General features: G+C 44.8%; 1 protein-coding gene across 1 annotated transcript in view; it reads left to right on the top strand.

The window, feature by feature from the left end:
- The window catches only part of LOC139410603 (unc-5 netrin receptor Ca), a 196974-nt gene that overhangs the window by 96078 nt on the left and 84965 nt on the right, over positions 1-15931 (top strand). Inside the window, exons 5-7 of the mRNA XM_071155911.1 lie at positions 4732-4912; positions 14698-14865; positions 15739-15903. Coding sequence (XP_071012012.1) covers positions 4732-4912; positions 14698-14865; positions 15739-15903 — 514 coding nt within the window. The remainder of the gene's footprint in view (positions 1-4731; positions 4913-14697; positions 14866-15738; positions 15904-15931) is intronic.

Here is a 15931-nt window from a genome sequence, read left to right as displayed (position 1 = left end):
GTGGTGTGTGACCAATCAAGGCACAGTGGGGTTTCAGGGGGGGTTGAGTTGGCGACATGACTACCTTTGTTGCTGTTATTATTATTATGCAGGTGGAGATGTTAACGTAGCCTATGGATTGGATTATTCCTATCTCATTTAACGAATCACGGGTAATGCACAATAATCATGATATTAACAGTCCAATGATTGAAAGGAGCTACCACCTCGACTGTTGTTTATCAGTCAAGCAGATTGTTAATGGACCGCTGTTAAACCAACAGACAGGCTGATGGGGGTGAATGATTGATTCTATGCTTCATTGGAGGGTTCTATCTGGAAATGTCAGGTGCTGTTCTCTTCCCAATGATATGTAATGTATGAATGAAAGCGTAATGCATATTTGATAGCATTACATTATTCTGCCCCGTGATCTCCTAGGGTTCGTGGTGTCATGTCTTCTGCTCTAACTGAACCGATATGTTATACTAGGCTGTCATAGCCTAACGCTATGTACAGATGACAGAATGGCTTTCCATGGTCCGGGCTGGACCAGGCCAAGTACACAGGGCCATTCGAGGTGTGTTTAACGGTGTGTGTCTCAGAGAAAGACAGGGCGTCCTGGAGAGAGGAGGTTAGAATAACACACTCTGTGTCTCAGTGGGGGGCTGGTCTGATCCAATAAACCACTCTCCATCCCCCAGCTGTGACTAACGGCTAGACACACACACACACCGACGCGCACGCAGACACACACATGCACACACCGACGCGCACGCAGACACACACATGCACACACGCACACACACACACACACACACACACACACACACACACACACACACACACACACACACACACACACACACACACACACACACACACACACACACACACACACACACTGTAACCATCCCTCCCTCTGCCACAGGAGCTTTCTTTGTCTCAGCTCAGCCTAGCCCACATCAAGACACCCGCTTCAAATTCATTCATAATAATACCGGGAGTATTAGGATTGATAGGACTACAATTTACCACTGAACTAATGGTAAGGAATCACTAAGTCTATTGGTAAGGAATCACTAAGTCTATTGGTAAGGAATCACTAAGTCCATTGGTAAGGAATCACTAAGTCTATTGGTAAGGAATCACTAAGTCCATTGGTAAGGAATCACTTAGTCTAATGGTAATGAATCGCTTAGTCTAATGGTAAGGAATCACTAAGTCTATTGGTAAGGAATCACTAAGTCTAATGGTAAGGAATCACTAAGTCTATTGGTAAGGAATCACTAAGTCCATTGGTAAGGAATCACTAAGTCTAATGGTAAGGAATCACTAAGTCTATTGGTAAGGAATCACTAAGTCTATTGGTAAGGAATCACTAAGTCCATTGGTAAGGAATCACTAAGTCTATTGGTAAGGAATCACTAAGTCTATTGGTAATGAATCACTAAGTCTATTGCTAAGGAATCACTAAGTCTATTGGTAAGGAATCACTAAGTCCATTGGTAAGGAATCACTTAGTCTAATGGTAAGGAATCACTAAGTCTATTGGTAAGGAATCACTAAGTCCATTGGTAAGGAATCAAGGAACAATTATCTCAGAGCTAAAGATGATCGTTATGTTTTCTGGAATCTCACTGAAGAACAGTAATGTTGCTTAATTGTGTGCTGCTGTTGTAAACCAGCGTTTGATTACCCCTTATTTAACAGTACATTATATAGCAGGGAGTGACTTTGAAATGACTTGTTAAAATGACAATGATCTAATAATGTGCATATTAATAATTACAACTCATTTCTGTGAGATTCGTTGATAGAATCGTAGGTTTGTACCATTTGGTGCCGGGGAGTTACCAATGGTGTTGAATTATTCTGAGGTTCGTTTTGTTTGACCATTCAGTAGTGGTATTGTGGCATTATCTAGACAAATACTGCAGAGGATGTCTGGTTTTGTATCAGTGTATTATGATACCGGGGAGTTGTTTTGGTTGTTTTCTTTGACCGGTGTTTCCAGCATTATCCACTAGGTTTACTGCAGGTAGAAAATAGTAGGACATGTTCTTTAACTGACTGGTTGTGAATGAGTGTTTGATGCGGTATCAACCTAAGCCAGAGAAGGCGTAGCTCTGTGAATCTTAATCACACAAAGCCGACTATTTGGCAGTGAAAACTATTTGTAGATCAGTGATTATACACCTCTCTTTGCTCAAGCTGATCCTCTCCAACGGACTCTGAAGCAAAAAAATGATCAATTAGGGGCAATTAAGGGACGTGTCAGATACACCGGATAGGTGCAGTAAAATATGCTGTTTTTAATTTTTAAAATGGTTGGTACAGCTCCCCAGGAGGAAAAATAAGGCCTTGCTCAAGGGCACAGACTGATTTTTCCCCTTGTCGGCTCGGGTATTCGAACCAACAACCTGCAGCAAACCAAATGGTCAATGCTGGAAATTCCGGTCAAGGAAATAAATAAATAAAAACAACTGGCCCTACTTATATTGCAAGACTTTAACTTTGGCTTCAGCATGCTAGCAGGCATTAACCATTCTATAAACACACCCTCACTCTCTCTCCCTCTGCTTTCATTACTAATCTCCAAAGTGGTATCCCCACTGGGTTTTCGTCTCTTTTCTACCTCCCCTTGGTCTTCACACGAACACTTTCCAAACCGATGCCGGCTTGGTCTAGGGGTTTTGCTGATTTTGCACAGTGGGGAGTAGCCTGGAGCACTGATGAAGGAGCGGGGTGAAATGCACACCTGCATTATGGCGTTTGTTGATATTTGTGTCTGCGGTAGTGATGCCAAAAAGTAGCCGTTTTAAACTGGAAAACAACCCCCGAGATGATTTGAATGACTTTCAATATTTCGCTCGTTAAAAATCCTACAGCGTAATCAAATGATTAGTCACATATTTAAATGACGTGCTGTGATGATTATACAAATATATGTATATATCAGATTATGATTATTAATAAATGAGACTGATATTGACTAAAATGGCTCTCTGGCTTCACCTGCCTGAAATACACTCCATATAGTAGGAAGAATATATGGGATTTAGTGTTGCTGATGAAAAGGAAAGAAATAACCCAACTTTTTTCCTCCTAGCTCCAATGTCGGGTAGCGAACGTACCTAAAGGTGGTTTAGGGTATTATAGAGAGCTCAGACTCTGTCTCAGTAAGCCTGGGTCTCAGTCAAAAGCCTGTAGATCAGTTGCTCTGCCTCTGACTCCTGTCCCCTGCCTGCTTGCCTGCCTGCCTGCCTGCCTGCCTGCCTGCCTGCCTGCCTGCCTGCCTGTCTGCTTGCCTGCTTGCCTGCCTGCCTGCCTGCCTGCCAGCCAGCCAGCCAGCCTGCCAGCCAGCCAGCCAGGCAGGCAGCCAGCCAGCCAGCCAGCCAGCCAGCCAGCCAGCCAGCCAGCCACAGCTCCCACAGCTTTGTGGCACTGTACAGTGTCCATATTAGGATAAGTAAATATAAATAACTAAATTGCTGTCTATTATGGCTGTCTATTATGAACACCGTAGCATTAGCATGGGTTAGGCTGTCTATTATGAACACCGTAGCGTTAGCATGGGTTAGGCTGTCTATTATGAACACCGTAGCGTTAGCATGGGTTAGGCTGTATATTATGAACACCGTAGCATTGCTCTGTTAGCATGGGCTAGGCTGTCTATTATGAACACCGTAGCATTGCTCTGTTAGCATGGGCTAGGCTGTCTATTATGAACACCGTAGCATTGCTCTGTTAGCATGGGTTAGTGCTACAATACACTGTGCTCATCTATTTACGTGTATGAATCATACTCTGCGCATTTTGTCAGCTTTGCTACCCTGTCTGGTTTCTGGGTTACGTGAGGTTCTCTCTCTCTCTGTGTGTGTGTGTGTGTGTGTGTGTGTGTGTGTGTGTGTGTGTGTGTGTGTGTGTGTGTGTGTGTGTGTGTGTCTTGCTCAGCACTGCTGGAATTTTCACTTGGCTCTTTCAGCTTTCATTTCAAGCCTTTAGTGTGAGACAGACAGTTAAAAGCAGACACTTCTATTCCCGATGAGGGCTAATAAGCTATCTCCTTCACACAGTTCCACACCCAAAATAATGACTCCCTCACACCTACTTCTGAGGTAGATGGGAAGGTTATGAACTCTGAACTCATCCTTAACATTCAATAGTCTGATCCTATAGCTGCTTGGACTGGACTTGATTATGATTTTCAACGTCATTTTGATCATACAGCTTCATACAGAAAGCATGTCTCTTTGTCTGTACGTCTGTATGTTGTTGTTGTTTCTGGCATGTCCTTGTCCTTTTCCCATACAGCTGCATTGTCAGTGTTGATAGAATTCATTCCCAAGGAGCCACCATGCAAGTCAGGCCAGACACTGCTCCCAGTGAGAGCAAGGAGGCGCTGTGAATTTTCCATCAGAGCAGAACTCATAAGGAAAAGCATGTGACGGTAACCTAAGAAAAACACAGAATCTCCCTTTCCATGTCTGAAAATTCCATTTCCCTGATGTGAAAGGGAAATAAAAAAAAAACAGTACATTTGATAGGTCTTGACATTTACGGTGCATGCCGTAAACCCTTTGACAGGTTCGATTTACGAGAACTTGTGGCAGTAACTATGGCATTCAGGAAATGTGATTAGTATCATAAATGAAGCTAGCTTCCTCCTGTCCTCTCTTTCACCTGGATCTTACCTCCCTCCCTCCTTCCTTCCCTCCTCACACAGTTTTCTCCTTGTGTCCATCTCAGGTTGAGTGGTTGAAGAACGAGGAGATCATTGACCCGGCTGATGACCGTAATTTCTACATCACCATTGACCACAACCTGATTATAAAGCAGGCCAGACTGTCGGACACGGCCAACTATACGTGCGTGGCCAAGAACATTGTTGCCAAGAGGAGAAGTACTACTGCTACTGTTATTGTCTATGGTGAGTAGACTGTGTCTCTATAGACACCTGTTGTATGGTGAGTAGACTGTGTCTCTATAGACACCTGTTGTATGGTCAGTAGACTGTGTCTACACCTGAGCCTGTGTGTATCAAGCATATCAGAGTGGGAATGCTGATCTAGGATCAGTTTTCCCTTTTAGATGATAATACATAAGATAATATGGGCAGGGGGAGGACCTGATCCTAGATCAGCATTCCTACGTTTTTGATTATGGGTCCTGATCTACAGTACATGGCCTCAGCTCTAATCAACTCTACCTCATTGATCCTCAATCTTAGCATCCTTCTCTCCCATCCCAAGATACGGTTGCAGAAACATTATGTACAAAATCATTTGCAAATACCGCGAATACCCCCCACTTAATAACACAATTGGTTAGGAGACCGTAAAGCGGCTGCCATCTCCTCCGGCGCCATTTTGAATAGGCCTCCTTCTCCATAACATAGACAGTCATCTTTACCAAACCACTATCACTCAACATAACCAGATCATCATTCTGTAACACAGAGACATGGTCTGTGTCCCAGATGACAGCCGATTCCCTACATACAGATGTAGGGTCTTAATTTGATCACCCTGTTGCCAGAGACCTTGACTGCAATGCTGAACATTTTAAACTTGTATTTGAGGTTTGTAATTTCCACTTTTAAATTTCAGACAACCCTACAATAATGCCCATTAATTATAGTCCACATAATGTTTCACATTTCCTGTTGCTGCAGCATTATTTTCTTGCTGTAGTAAACTGGCTCAAAATAGGATCCTACATCTGTAGTGCACTATAAATGGAATAGGGTGCCATTTGAGATGATACTATGCTATTTATCACCCAGACAGTCATACCTGTCCACAATGCCGAACACAGACCAACCGATAAACTGACAAACCAATTACTGTACATTTCCCCATAACCATAAACAACACTCATCGTCAGTCAACCATAGCACGCTTTCCCCCTAATCAGCACGATTAGCCAAGAAAACCTCCCTCTGCTCAATGTAATGAGCCTGCTCATCCAGCCAACATGCTCTCTGTAACATGCCTAATGTTCCCACCTGACCCTCACCAATTAAAACCCACCGATCCCGGACCAGATCCTAAACGAGCCTGTGTGTGTGTGTGTTCCAAATGTCTGAGCACACAAGCCCAGGGTCCACAATGAAGAACCATGTCTTTGTCCCAATTATCTCTCATTCCTCACAAAGAGTGGTTTTTTCTTACTTTCCTTCCCTGATATGAAAGGAAATGACTGGTATAAGAAATGTGGAGGAAACTCCCACTAGCCCATGCCTCTACCAATCAAATGGTTTTAGATTTGTGGGAAGTAGTGAATGAGGGCCGTAGCCATAGTGACTGAATGTATCCAAAACGTCAGGTTGTATCTGCATAGAGAAGAATATCTTCATGACCTATGTGTTTTACCCACAACACCACCATCACTTTACAGGAGCATATTGAACATCTTCTCTCTGTTATTCTCAGAGGACTTTTTTTCAGAGGACCAGCACCAGTTCAGAGAGCTTTTTTCATTTCCCATTTCTACCAGACATCGGGCTCAACACGTGCTTCACTGCAGGCCCCTCAACTACAACAACAATTCAAATAACACCACAGCTGTCACCGCACCACACCACTGCTGACACCACAGCTGTCACCGCACCACACCACAGCTGTCACCGCACCACACCACTACTGACACCACAGCTGTCACCGCACCACACCACTACTGACACCACAGCTGTCACCGCACCACACCACTACTGGCACCACAGCTGTCACCGCACCACACCACTGTTGACACCACAGCACACCACTACTGACACCACAGCACACCACTACTGACACCACAGCACACCACTACTGACACCACAGCACACCACTGCTGACACCACAGCACACCACTACTGACACCACAGCGGTCACCGCACCACACCTCTACCAACACCACAGCTGTCACCGCACCACACCACTGCTGACACCACAGCTGTCACCGCACCACACCACTGCTGACACCACAGCACACCACTACTGACACCACAGCTGTCACCGCACCACACCACTGCTGACACCACAGCTGTCACCGCACCACACCACAGCTGTCACCGCACCACACCACTACTGACACCACAGCTGTCACCGCACCACACCACACTGACACCACAGCTGTCACCACACCACACTGACACCACAGCTGTCACCGCACCACACCACTGCTGACACCACAGCTGTCACCGCACCACACCACTACTGACACCACAGCTGTCACCGCACCACACCACTACTGACACCACAGCTGTCACCGCACCACACCACTGCTGACACCACAGCTGTCACCGCACCACACCACTACTGACACCACAGCTGTCACCGCACCACACCACTGCTGACACCACAGCTGTCACCGCACCACACCACTACTGACACCACAGCTGTCACCGCACCACACCACTACTGACACCACAGCTGTCACCGCACCACACCACTACTGACACCACAGCTGTCACCGCACCACACCACTACTGACACCACAGCTGTCACCGCACCACTGGTTTAAACAGCTGAGGGATGGGGCTGGAGAAAAGTTATATTCTTCAAGAATCAATGGCAATATATCAACAATTTGAAATTCCAAAAATGGATTCACCAATTTCAGATTGCCCCTTAAATAGAGAACACTTTGGTTTGTATTTTATTTCCTACTGACAGACACATTCATTGAAAACCAACAGAATGAACTATTCAGCTAAACATGAATACACATTTAATATTTGTATGAAAGGAGAATTTTTAAGGTCCTATGTGGCTCAGTTGGTAGAGTGTGGCACTGGCAAAGCCAAAGGTTGTGGGTTTGATTCCCACTGGGGTAACCCATACCAAAACATGTATGTAACCATGACTACAAGTTGCTTTGGCTGAAAGTATCTGCTAAATGTTAATTAAGTCTTTGTCAAGCCGCTCTCTCCTGTGGGGCTTTTGTCACGTTGGAATTGTTGTCCATGTGGTGCTCAACCCAGCGCCGGATTGTGTTGACTCTGTTTACTCTGCATTTTCTGAGAACTGAAATAGTGTGATGGGGGTTATTATAGCAGTGGGAAGGAGAGTTTGTTGCTGCAGAGTCTGAGGATGCACTGCTAACTAATGAGTGCTGTAGGGATAGTGGAGTGAAGACAAACACATCGGAAAGCATCAGGGTGCGTGTGTGTGTTTCTGCGGGTTCGTGTGCGCGCGTGCTTGTGTGCATGTAATAGGTGTGGGACTCCTGAGCTGCCGCGCGTTTAAACAGTCATTATCGCCGTTAGAAATGAGAGGGGGAGTAACGGAGGAAGCTTTGATGTCTGCTCAGCTTCTGATGACTTTGTTGGAATCCACCCTGTTCTTCGTCTCCAGTGTTCCCTCTCTCCCTCGCTCTCTCTCTCTCCCTCTCTCCGTCTCCAGTGTTCCCTCTCTCCCTCTCTCTCTCTCTCTCCCTCTCTCGTCTCCAGTGTTCCCTCTCTCCCTCTCTCTCTCTCTCCCTCTCTCTCTCTCTCTCCGTCTCCAGTGTTCCCTCTCTCCCTCTCTCTCTCTCTCCCTCTCTCTCCGTCTCCAGTGTTCCCTCTCTCTCTCTCCCTCTCTCTCCGTCTCCAGTGTTCCCTCTCTCTCTCCCTCTCTCTCCATCTCCAATGTCCCCTCTCTCCCTCTCTCTCTCTCTCCCTCTCTCTCCATCCCCAGTGTTCCCTCTCTCTCTCTCCCTCTCTCTCCGTCTCCAATGTTCCCTCTCTCCCTCTCTCTCTCTCTCCCTCTCTCTCCGTCTCCAGTGTTCCCTCTCTCCCTCGCTCTCTCTCTCTCTCCCTCTCTCTCCGTCTCCAATGTTCCCTCTCTCTCTCTCTCTCTCTCTCTCTCTCTCGCTCTCTCTCTCTCCCTCTCTCTCCGTCTCCAGTGTTCCCTCCCTCTCTCTCTCTCTCCCTCTCTCTCCGTCTCCAGTGTTCCCTCTCTCCCTCTCTCTCCGTCTCCAGTGTTCCCTCTCTCCCTCTCTCTCCGTCTCCAATGTTCCCTCTCTCCCTCGCTCTCTCTTTCTGTCTTTGACACTGCAAATGAAGGGATAGAAATGAGAGAAGGCTTTTTGACAAAATGGGGAGAGGGAGAGTTTCTTCACATGATTAATCCTTAAATCCTCCCAAATATCAAATACTGTACCAAACACTGTTCCATGTGAGCGTAAACAAACACACACCTGCATGGGCACACAAATCAAATCAAATTGTATTTGTGTCATGCGCCGAATACAACAGGTGTAAACCTTACTGTGAAATGCTTACTTACAAGCCCTTAACCAACAATGCAGTGCAAGAAATAGAGTTAAGAAAATATTTACAAAATAAACTAAAGTTAAAAGTCTAATCAATCAAAAAAGTAACACAATAAATGTACATAACAACAACAAGGTTCTATACAGGGGGTACCTGGTCAACGTGGAGACTATATACAGGGGGTACCTGGTCAACGTGGAGACTATATACAGGGGGTACCTGGTCAACGTGGAGACTATATACAGGGGGTACCTGGTCAACGTGGAGACTATATACAGGGGGTACCTGGTCAACGTGGAGACTATATTACAGGGGGTACCTGGTCAACGTGGAGACTATATTACAGGGGGTACCTGGTCAACGTGGAGACTATATACAGGGGGTACCTGGTCAACGTGGAGACTATATTACAGGGGGTACCTGGTCAACGTGGAGACTATATTACAGGGGGTACCTGGTCAACGTGGAGACTATATACAGGGGGTACCTGGTCAACGTGGAGACTATATTACAGGGGGTACCTGGTCAACGTGGAGACTATATACAGAGGGTACCTGGTCAACGTGGAGACTATATACAGGGGGTACCTGGTCAACGTGGAGACTATATACAGAGGGTACCTGGTCATCGTGGAGACTATATTACAGGGGGTACCTGGGGTACCTGGTCAACGTGGAGACTATATACAGAGGGTATATAGGGTCAATGTAAATAGTCCAGACAGCCGTTTGATTACTTGAGTTGTTCAGCAGTCTTATGGCTTGGGGGTAGAAGCTGTTAAGGAGCCTTTTGGTCCTAGACTTGGCACTCCGGTACCACATGCGGTAGCAGAGAGAACAGTCTTTGACTTGGGTGACTGCAGTCTTTGACAATTTTGTGGGCCTGCCTAGTATATAGGTCCTGGGTGTCAGGGAGCTTGGCCCCAGTGATGTACTGGGCCGTACGCATTACCCTCTGTAGCGCCTCAAGGTCAGATGCCGAGCAGTTGCCATACCAGGTGGAAATGCAACCGGTCAGGATGCTCTCGATGGTTAAGCTGTAGAAGTTTTTGAGGATCTGGGGACCCATGCCAAATCTTTTCAGTCTCCTGAGGGGTAAAAGGTGTTGTCGTGCCCTCTTCACAATTGTCTTTTTGTTTTTGGACCATGATAGTTTGTTGGTGATGTGGACACCAAGGAACTTGAAACCCTAGACCCGCTCCACTTCAGTCCAATCGATGTTAATGGGGGCCTGTTCGGCCCCCCTTTTCTTATAGTCCACGGTCAGCTCCTTTGTCTTGCTCACATTGAGAGAGAGGTTGTATTCCTGGCACCACACTGCCAGCTCTCTGACCTCCTCCCTATAGGCTGTCTCATCCTTGTCGGTGCTCAAGCCTACCACTGTTGTGTCGTCAGCAAACTTAATGAGGGTGTTGGAGTCGTGCTTGGCCACGCAGTCAAGGGTGAACAGGGAGTACAGGAGGGGACTAAGCACGCACCACTAAGGGGCCCCAGTCTTGAGGATCAGCATAGCAGATGTGTTGTTGACTACCCTTACCACCTGCGGATGGCCCATCAGGAAGTCCAGGATCCTGTTGCAGGGGGAGGTGTGGGTCTAGTGTTTCTGGCATAATGGTGTTGATGTAAGCCATGACCAGCCTTTCAAAGCACTTCATGGCTACCGACGTGAGTGCTACGAGGCGGTAATCATTTAGGCAGGTTACCTTGGAGTTCTTGGGTACTGGGACTATGGTGGTCTGTTTGAAACATGTAGGTATTACAGACTCGGTCAGGAAGAGGTTGAAAATGTCAGTGAAGACACTTGCCAGTTGGTCCACTCTTGCTTTGAGTACACGTCCTGATAATCCGTCTGGCCCCGCAGCTTGGTGAATGTTGACCTGTTTAAAGGTCTTGCTCTCACATAGGCTACGGAGAGCGTGATCACGCGGTCATCTGGAACAGCTGGTGCTCTCATGCATGATTCAGTGTTGCTTGACTCAAAGCAAGCATAAAAGGCATTTAGCTCGTCTGGTAGTCTCGTGTCACTGGACAGCTCGTGGCTGGGTTTCCCTTTGTATTCCGGAATAGTTTCAAGCCCTGCCACATCCGATGAGCGTCAGAGCTGGTGTAGTAGGATTCAGTCTTAGTCCTGTATTGTCGCTTTACCTGTTTGATGGTTAGTCTGACGGCATAGGGGGATTTCTTATAAATGTCCTGATTAGTGTCCCGGTCCTTGAAAGCGGCATCTCTAGCCTTTAGCTCGGTGCGGATGTTGGGAAATGGACATACGGTCACTGTGGGGATGACGTTGTCGATGCACTTATTGATGAAACCGGTGACTGAGGTGGTATACTCCTCAATGCCATTGGATGAATCACGGAACATATTCCAGTCTGTGCTAGCAAAACAGTCCTGTATCGTAGCATCCGCGTCATCTGACCACTTCTGTATTGAGCGAGTCACTGATACTTCCTGCTTTAGTTTTTGCTTGTAAGCAGGAATCAGTAGGATATAATTATGGTCAGATTTGCCAAATGGAGGGCGAGGGAGAGCTTTGTACACATCTTTGTGTGTGGAGTAAAAGGGGTCTAGAATTGTCTTTTTCATGTGACATGCTGGTAGAAACGAGGTAGAACTGATTTAAGTCTGCCTGCATTAAAGTCCCCGGCCACTAGGAGCACCGCTTCTGGATGAGCATTTTCCTTGTTTGCTTATGACCTTATACAGCTGGTAGAGTGCAGTATTAGTACCAGCATTGGTTTATGGTGGTAAATAGACGGCTACGAATAATATAGATGTGAACTCTCTTGGTAGATAGTGTGGTCTACAGCTTTTCATGAGGTTATACCTCAGGCGAGCAACCCCTCGAGACTTCTTTAATATTTGACATCGCTCACCAGACATTATTGACAAATAGACACACACCCCCGCCCCTCATCTTACCAGCTGTAGCTGTTCTGTCCTGCTGAAAAAATGGAAAAGCCAGCCAGCTCTATATTATCCGTGTCGTCGTTCAGCCAAGTTTCAGTGAAACATAAGATATTACAGTTTTTAATGTCCCATTGGCAGGATAGTCTTAATCGTAGATTGTCCAGTTTGTTTTCCAAAGATTGCACGTTGGCCAATAAGGGTAGGCAGGCATCCAGGAGTCACCTCTTCACTGTTCACTGCCTTCTAGGCACAGTTCCTCTGTCCAGTTTCTGTGTTCTTTTGTCCATCTTAATCTTTTATTTTTATTGGCCAGTCTGAGATATGGCTTTTTCTGTTCAACTCTGCCTATATGGCGGCATCCCAGAGTCACCTCTTCACTGTTGACGTTGAGACTGGTGTTTTGCTGGTACTATTTAATGAAACTGCCAGTTGAGGACTTGTGAGGCGTCTGTTTCTCAAACTAGACACTCTAATGTACTTGTCCTCTTGCTCAGTTGTGCACCGGGGCCTCCCACTCCTCTTTCTATTCTGGTTAAAGCCCGTTTTCACTGTTCTGTGAAGGGAGTAGTACACAGAGTGTACACAGAGATCTTAATTTTCTTGGCAATTTCTCACATGGAATAGCCTTCATTTCTCAGAACAATAATAGACTGATGCGTTTCAGAATTGAGTTATATTTTTCTGGCCATTTTGAGCCTGTAATCGAACCCACAAATGCTGATGCTCCAGAGACTAGTCTAAAGAAGGTCAGTTGTATGCTTCTTTAATTAGCACAACAGTTTTCAGCTGTGTTAACATTACTAGTCTTTTAAAATGATAAACTTGGATTAGCTAACACAACGTGCCATTGGAACACAGGAGTGATGGTTGCTTATAATGGGCCTCTGTACGCCTATTCAGATATTCCATAAAAAATCAGCTGTTTCCAGCTACAATGGTCATTTACAACATTAACAATGTCTACACTTTATTTCTGATCAAATGTATGTTATTTTAATGGACCGAAAAATATGCTTTTCTTTCAAAAACAAGGACATTTCTATGTGACCCCAAACGTTTGAACGGTAGTATATACCTAATGACAATTGGCAAATGTCATTACTCTTTCGTGTTTCAATAGACTCTTTCCATTCATCAAGTGTTTCCCCTACGTTTATTTAGTAGATGCGGGCCACCGCTGCTAAATTGTGTCTGACGCTCCAAAAAAAAAAAAAAACTTTTCAGGATGTTATAACGTTTTCAGTATAAACTAAAACCAGATATACATTATATAGAAAATATATTGGAGCTATACATTTTAAAACAATATCATTCTGAGAACTAGCAACCACCAGAATAAAACTAGACAGTCAGGGAGAATCTATACATTCATGGCATTGGGTCCCAATGGATTGTGTTATATTTTGATTCACTCAGGTAGCACAAGTACACGGCTTAAGCCATTGCAAAATGTGTAGAACTGCAGGAATGTTGCTTTAAAACATCCCTGCCAATCAGATGAAAACAACATGCCTGGTTGGTGGTGTTCTTGCCCCGTTAAAAGATAATACATTTAAGGTTATATGATATGACGTCTTCATTATTAGACCCTGTGACAGAGCAAGGGGAGAAACCGTTGGTCTCAGGGTCAGTGAGGTCAAACTTAAGTTGTATTTCATAATTGACCAACAGAACTGCTTACAAATAAGAAACTTTAGGCATAACTTTTAATAACAACCTATCTGCTGCTGTCTCCAATCCTCTCCATCAAATGAGAGCAGCAGCAGCAGCCTAATCAACTGTTGGGCTGATTGTCCAGCCAATCACACACTTGATTTACTTTTTACCCTCAGCTGGGCTCCATTAACCTCCCAAAAGTCCAGGAAAGGTGTTGGAAGGGCGCGGCAAGAGGGCTTGCCTCCTCCAGAGCCACAAGACCATAAAAAATTGTGCATGCACACTTACAGTGGGGTTTGAAATGATTGACAGCGTTCATAAAGATTAGCAATAATGTATGTAAAATAAATAATTCTAATACTTAGCTGTATTGTATGCTTAAAAAATGGAAAATTGTATTAGTATTTGGTACCATAATTCTACATTATGATGTAAGGACTACCTACATTAAGCTAGTGACTCTACACATTGGTTGGATGCATTTGCAGTTTGTTAGGAATATGGGAACAAATACTACACTTTTGGCTACTTTATTTCCAAGTATCTTTAGGGGTGTCAATCATTTTGACTATAATTTTGACCCAAAATCTCTTTCTCTGAGCAAAATTATTAGTATAAAATAATACCGTCCCTATATTTTTGAGGATACAATGTAGCTCAGTATTTTATTGATTTTATACAGTCATTATTGCTCATATTTATCAAGGGTGTGAATCATTTTGGACCCCACTGTAGGAGGTCCCGTACCGGGAAGAACAGAAATGTACTTTTAGCCCTGCCTGTACTGACATATCCCTCGGATCACACTTCAACTATTTTTAAAAAATGGGACCAAGATTCAAATATAAGAGGAGATTCAAACTTTTTTGTGTGTGCGTAGACGTTTATTCTCTCCGTTCTCTGTTACCATAGTGAACGGCGGCTGGTCGACATGGACAGAGTGGTCAGTGTGTAACAGTCGCTGTGGCCGTGGTTACCAAAAGCGTACCCGCAGCTGTACCAATCCCGCCCCGCTCAACGGAGGAGCCCCCTGTGATGGACAGGCAACCCAGAAGCTGGCCTGCACCTCCCTCTGCACTGGTATGGACATGCATACTGTTGTGTTTTGTCCTAGTCTATACTGTTGTGTTCTGTTCTAGTCTACTCTGTTCTATTCTGTTGTGTTGTGTTCTAGTCTACTCTGTTCTATTCTGTTGTGTTGTGTTCTAGTCTACTCTGTTCTATTCTGTTGTGTTCTGTTCTAGTCTACTCTGTTCTATTCTGTTGTGTTCTGTTCTAGTCTACTCTGTTCTATACTGTTGTGTTTTGTCCTAGTCTATACTGTTGTGTTCTGTTCTAGTCTACTCTGTTCTATTCTGTTGTGTTATGTTCTAGTCTACTCTGTTCTATTCTGTTGTTTTATGTTCTAGTCTACTCTGTTCTATTCTGTTGTGTTCTGTTCTAGTCTACTCTGTTATATTCTGTTGTGTTCTGTTCTAGTCTACTCTGTTCTATACTGTTGTGTTCTGTTCTAGTCTACTCTGTTCTATTCTGTTGTGTTCTAGTCTACTCTGTTCTATTCTGTTGTGTTGTGTTCTAGTCTACTCTGTTCTATTCTGTTGTGTTCTAGTCTACTCTGTTCTATTCTGTTGTGTTGTGTTCTAGTCTACTCTGTTCTATTCTGTTGTGTTGTGTTCTAGTCTACTCTGTTCTATTCTGTTGTGTTGTGTTCTAGTCTACTCTGTTCTATTCTGTTGTATTGTGTTCTAGTCTACTTTGTTGTGTTCTATAGTATATTATAATATATTCTGTTTTATACTATACTACTCCATTTAACTCTGTACTGTACTATATTGCATTGTTCTGTATTGTATTGTTCTGTATTGTATTGTTCTGTATTTTACCTTCAGAGCCAGATCAACTGTGTTGATATTGTATCCCAGTGAACCCTGTATCTCTCACTCTCCCCTACAGTTGACGGGTTGTGGACAGAGTGGAGTAAGTGGTCTACTTGTGGTACAGAGTGCACTCACTGGCGCAGGAGAGAATGCAATGCCCCTGCACCCAAAAATGGAGGCAAGGACTGCGATGGTATGGTCCTACAGTCCCAGAACTGTACGGACGGACTCTGTATGCAGAGTGAGTAAACATCCTCCCCCACTAACTC

Source organism: Oncorhynchus clarkii, chromosome 6 (genome assembly GCF_045791955.1).
Source record: "Oncorhynchus clarkii lewisi isolate Uvic-CL-2024 chromosome 6, UVic_Ocla_1.0, whole genome shotgun sequence".
Lineage (NCBI taxonomy): Eukaryota > Metazoa > Chordata > Actinopteri > Salmoniformes > Salmonidae > Oncorhynchus > Oncorhynchus clarkii.
The sequence above is the reverse complement of the archived record's forward strand: the minus strand, read 5'-3'. Positions and strand labels throughout refer to the sequence as shown.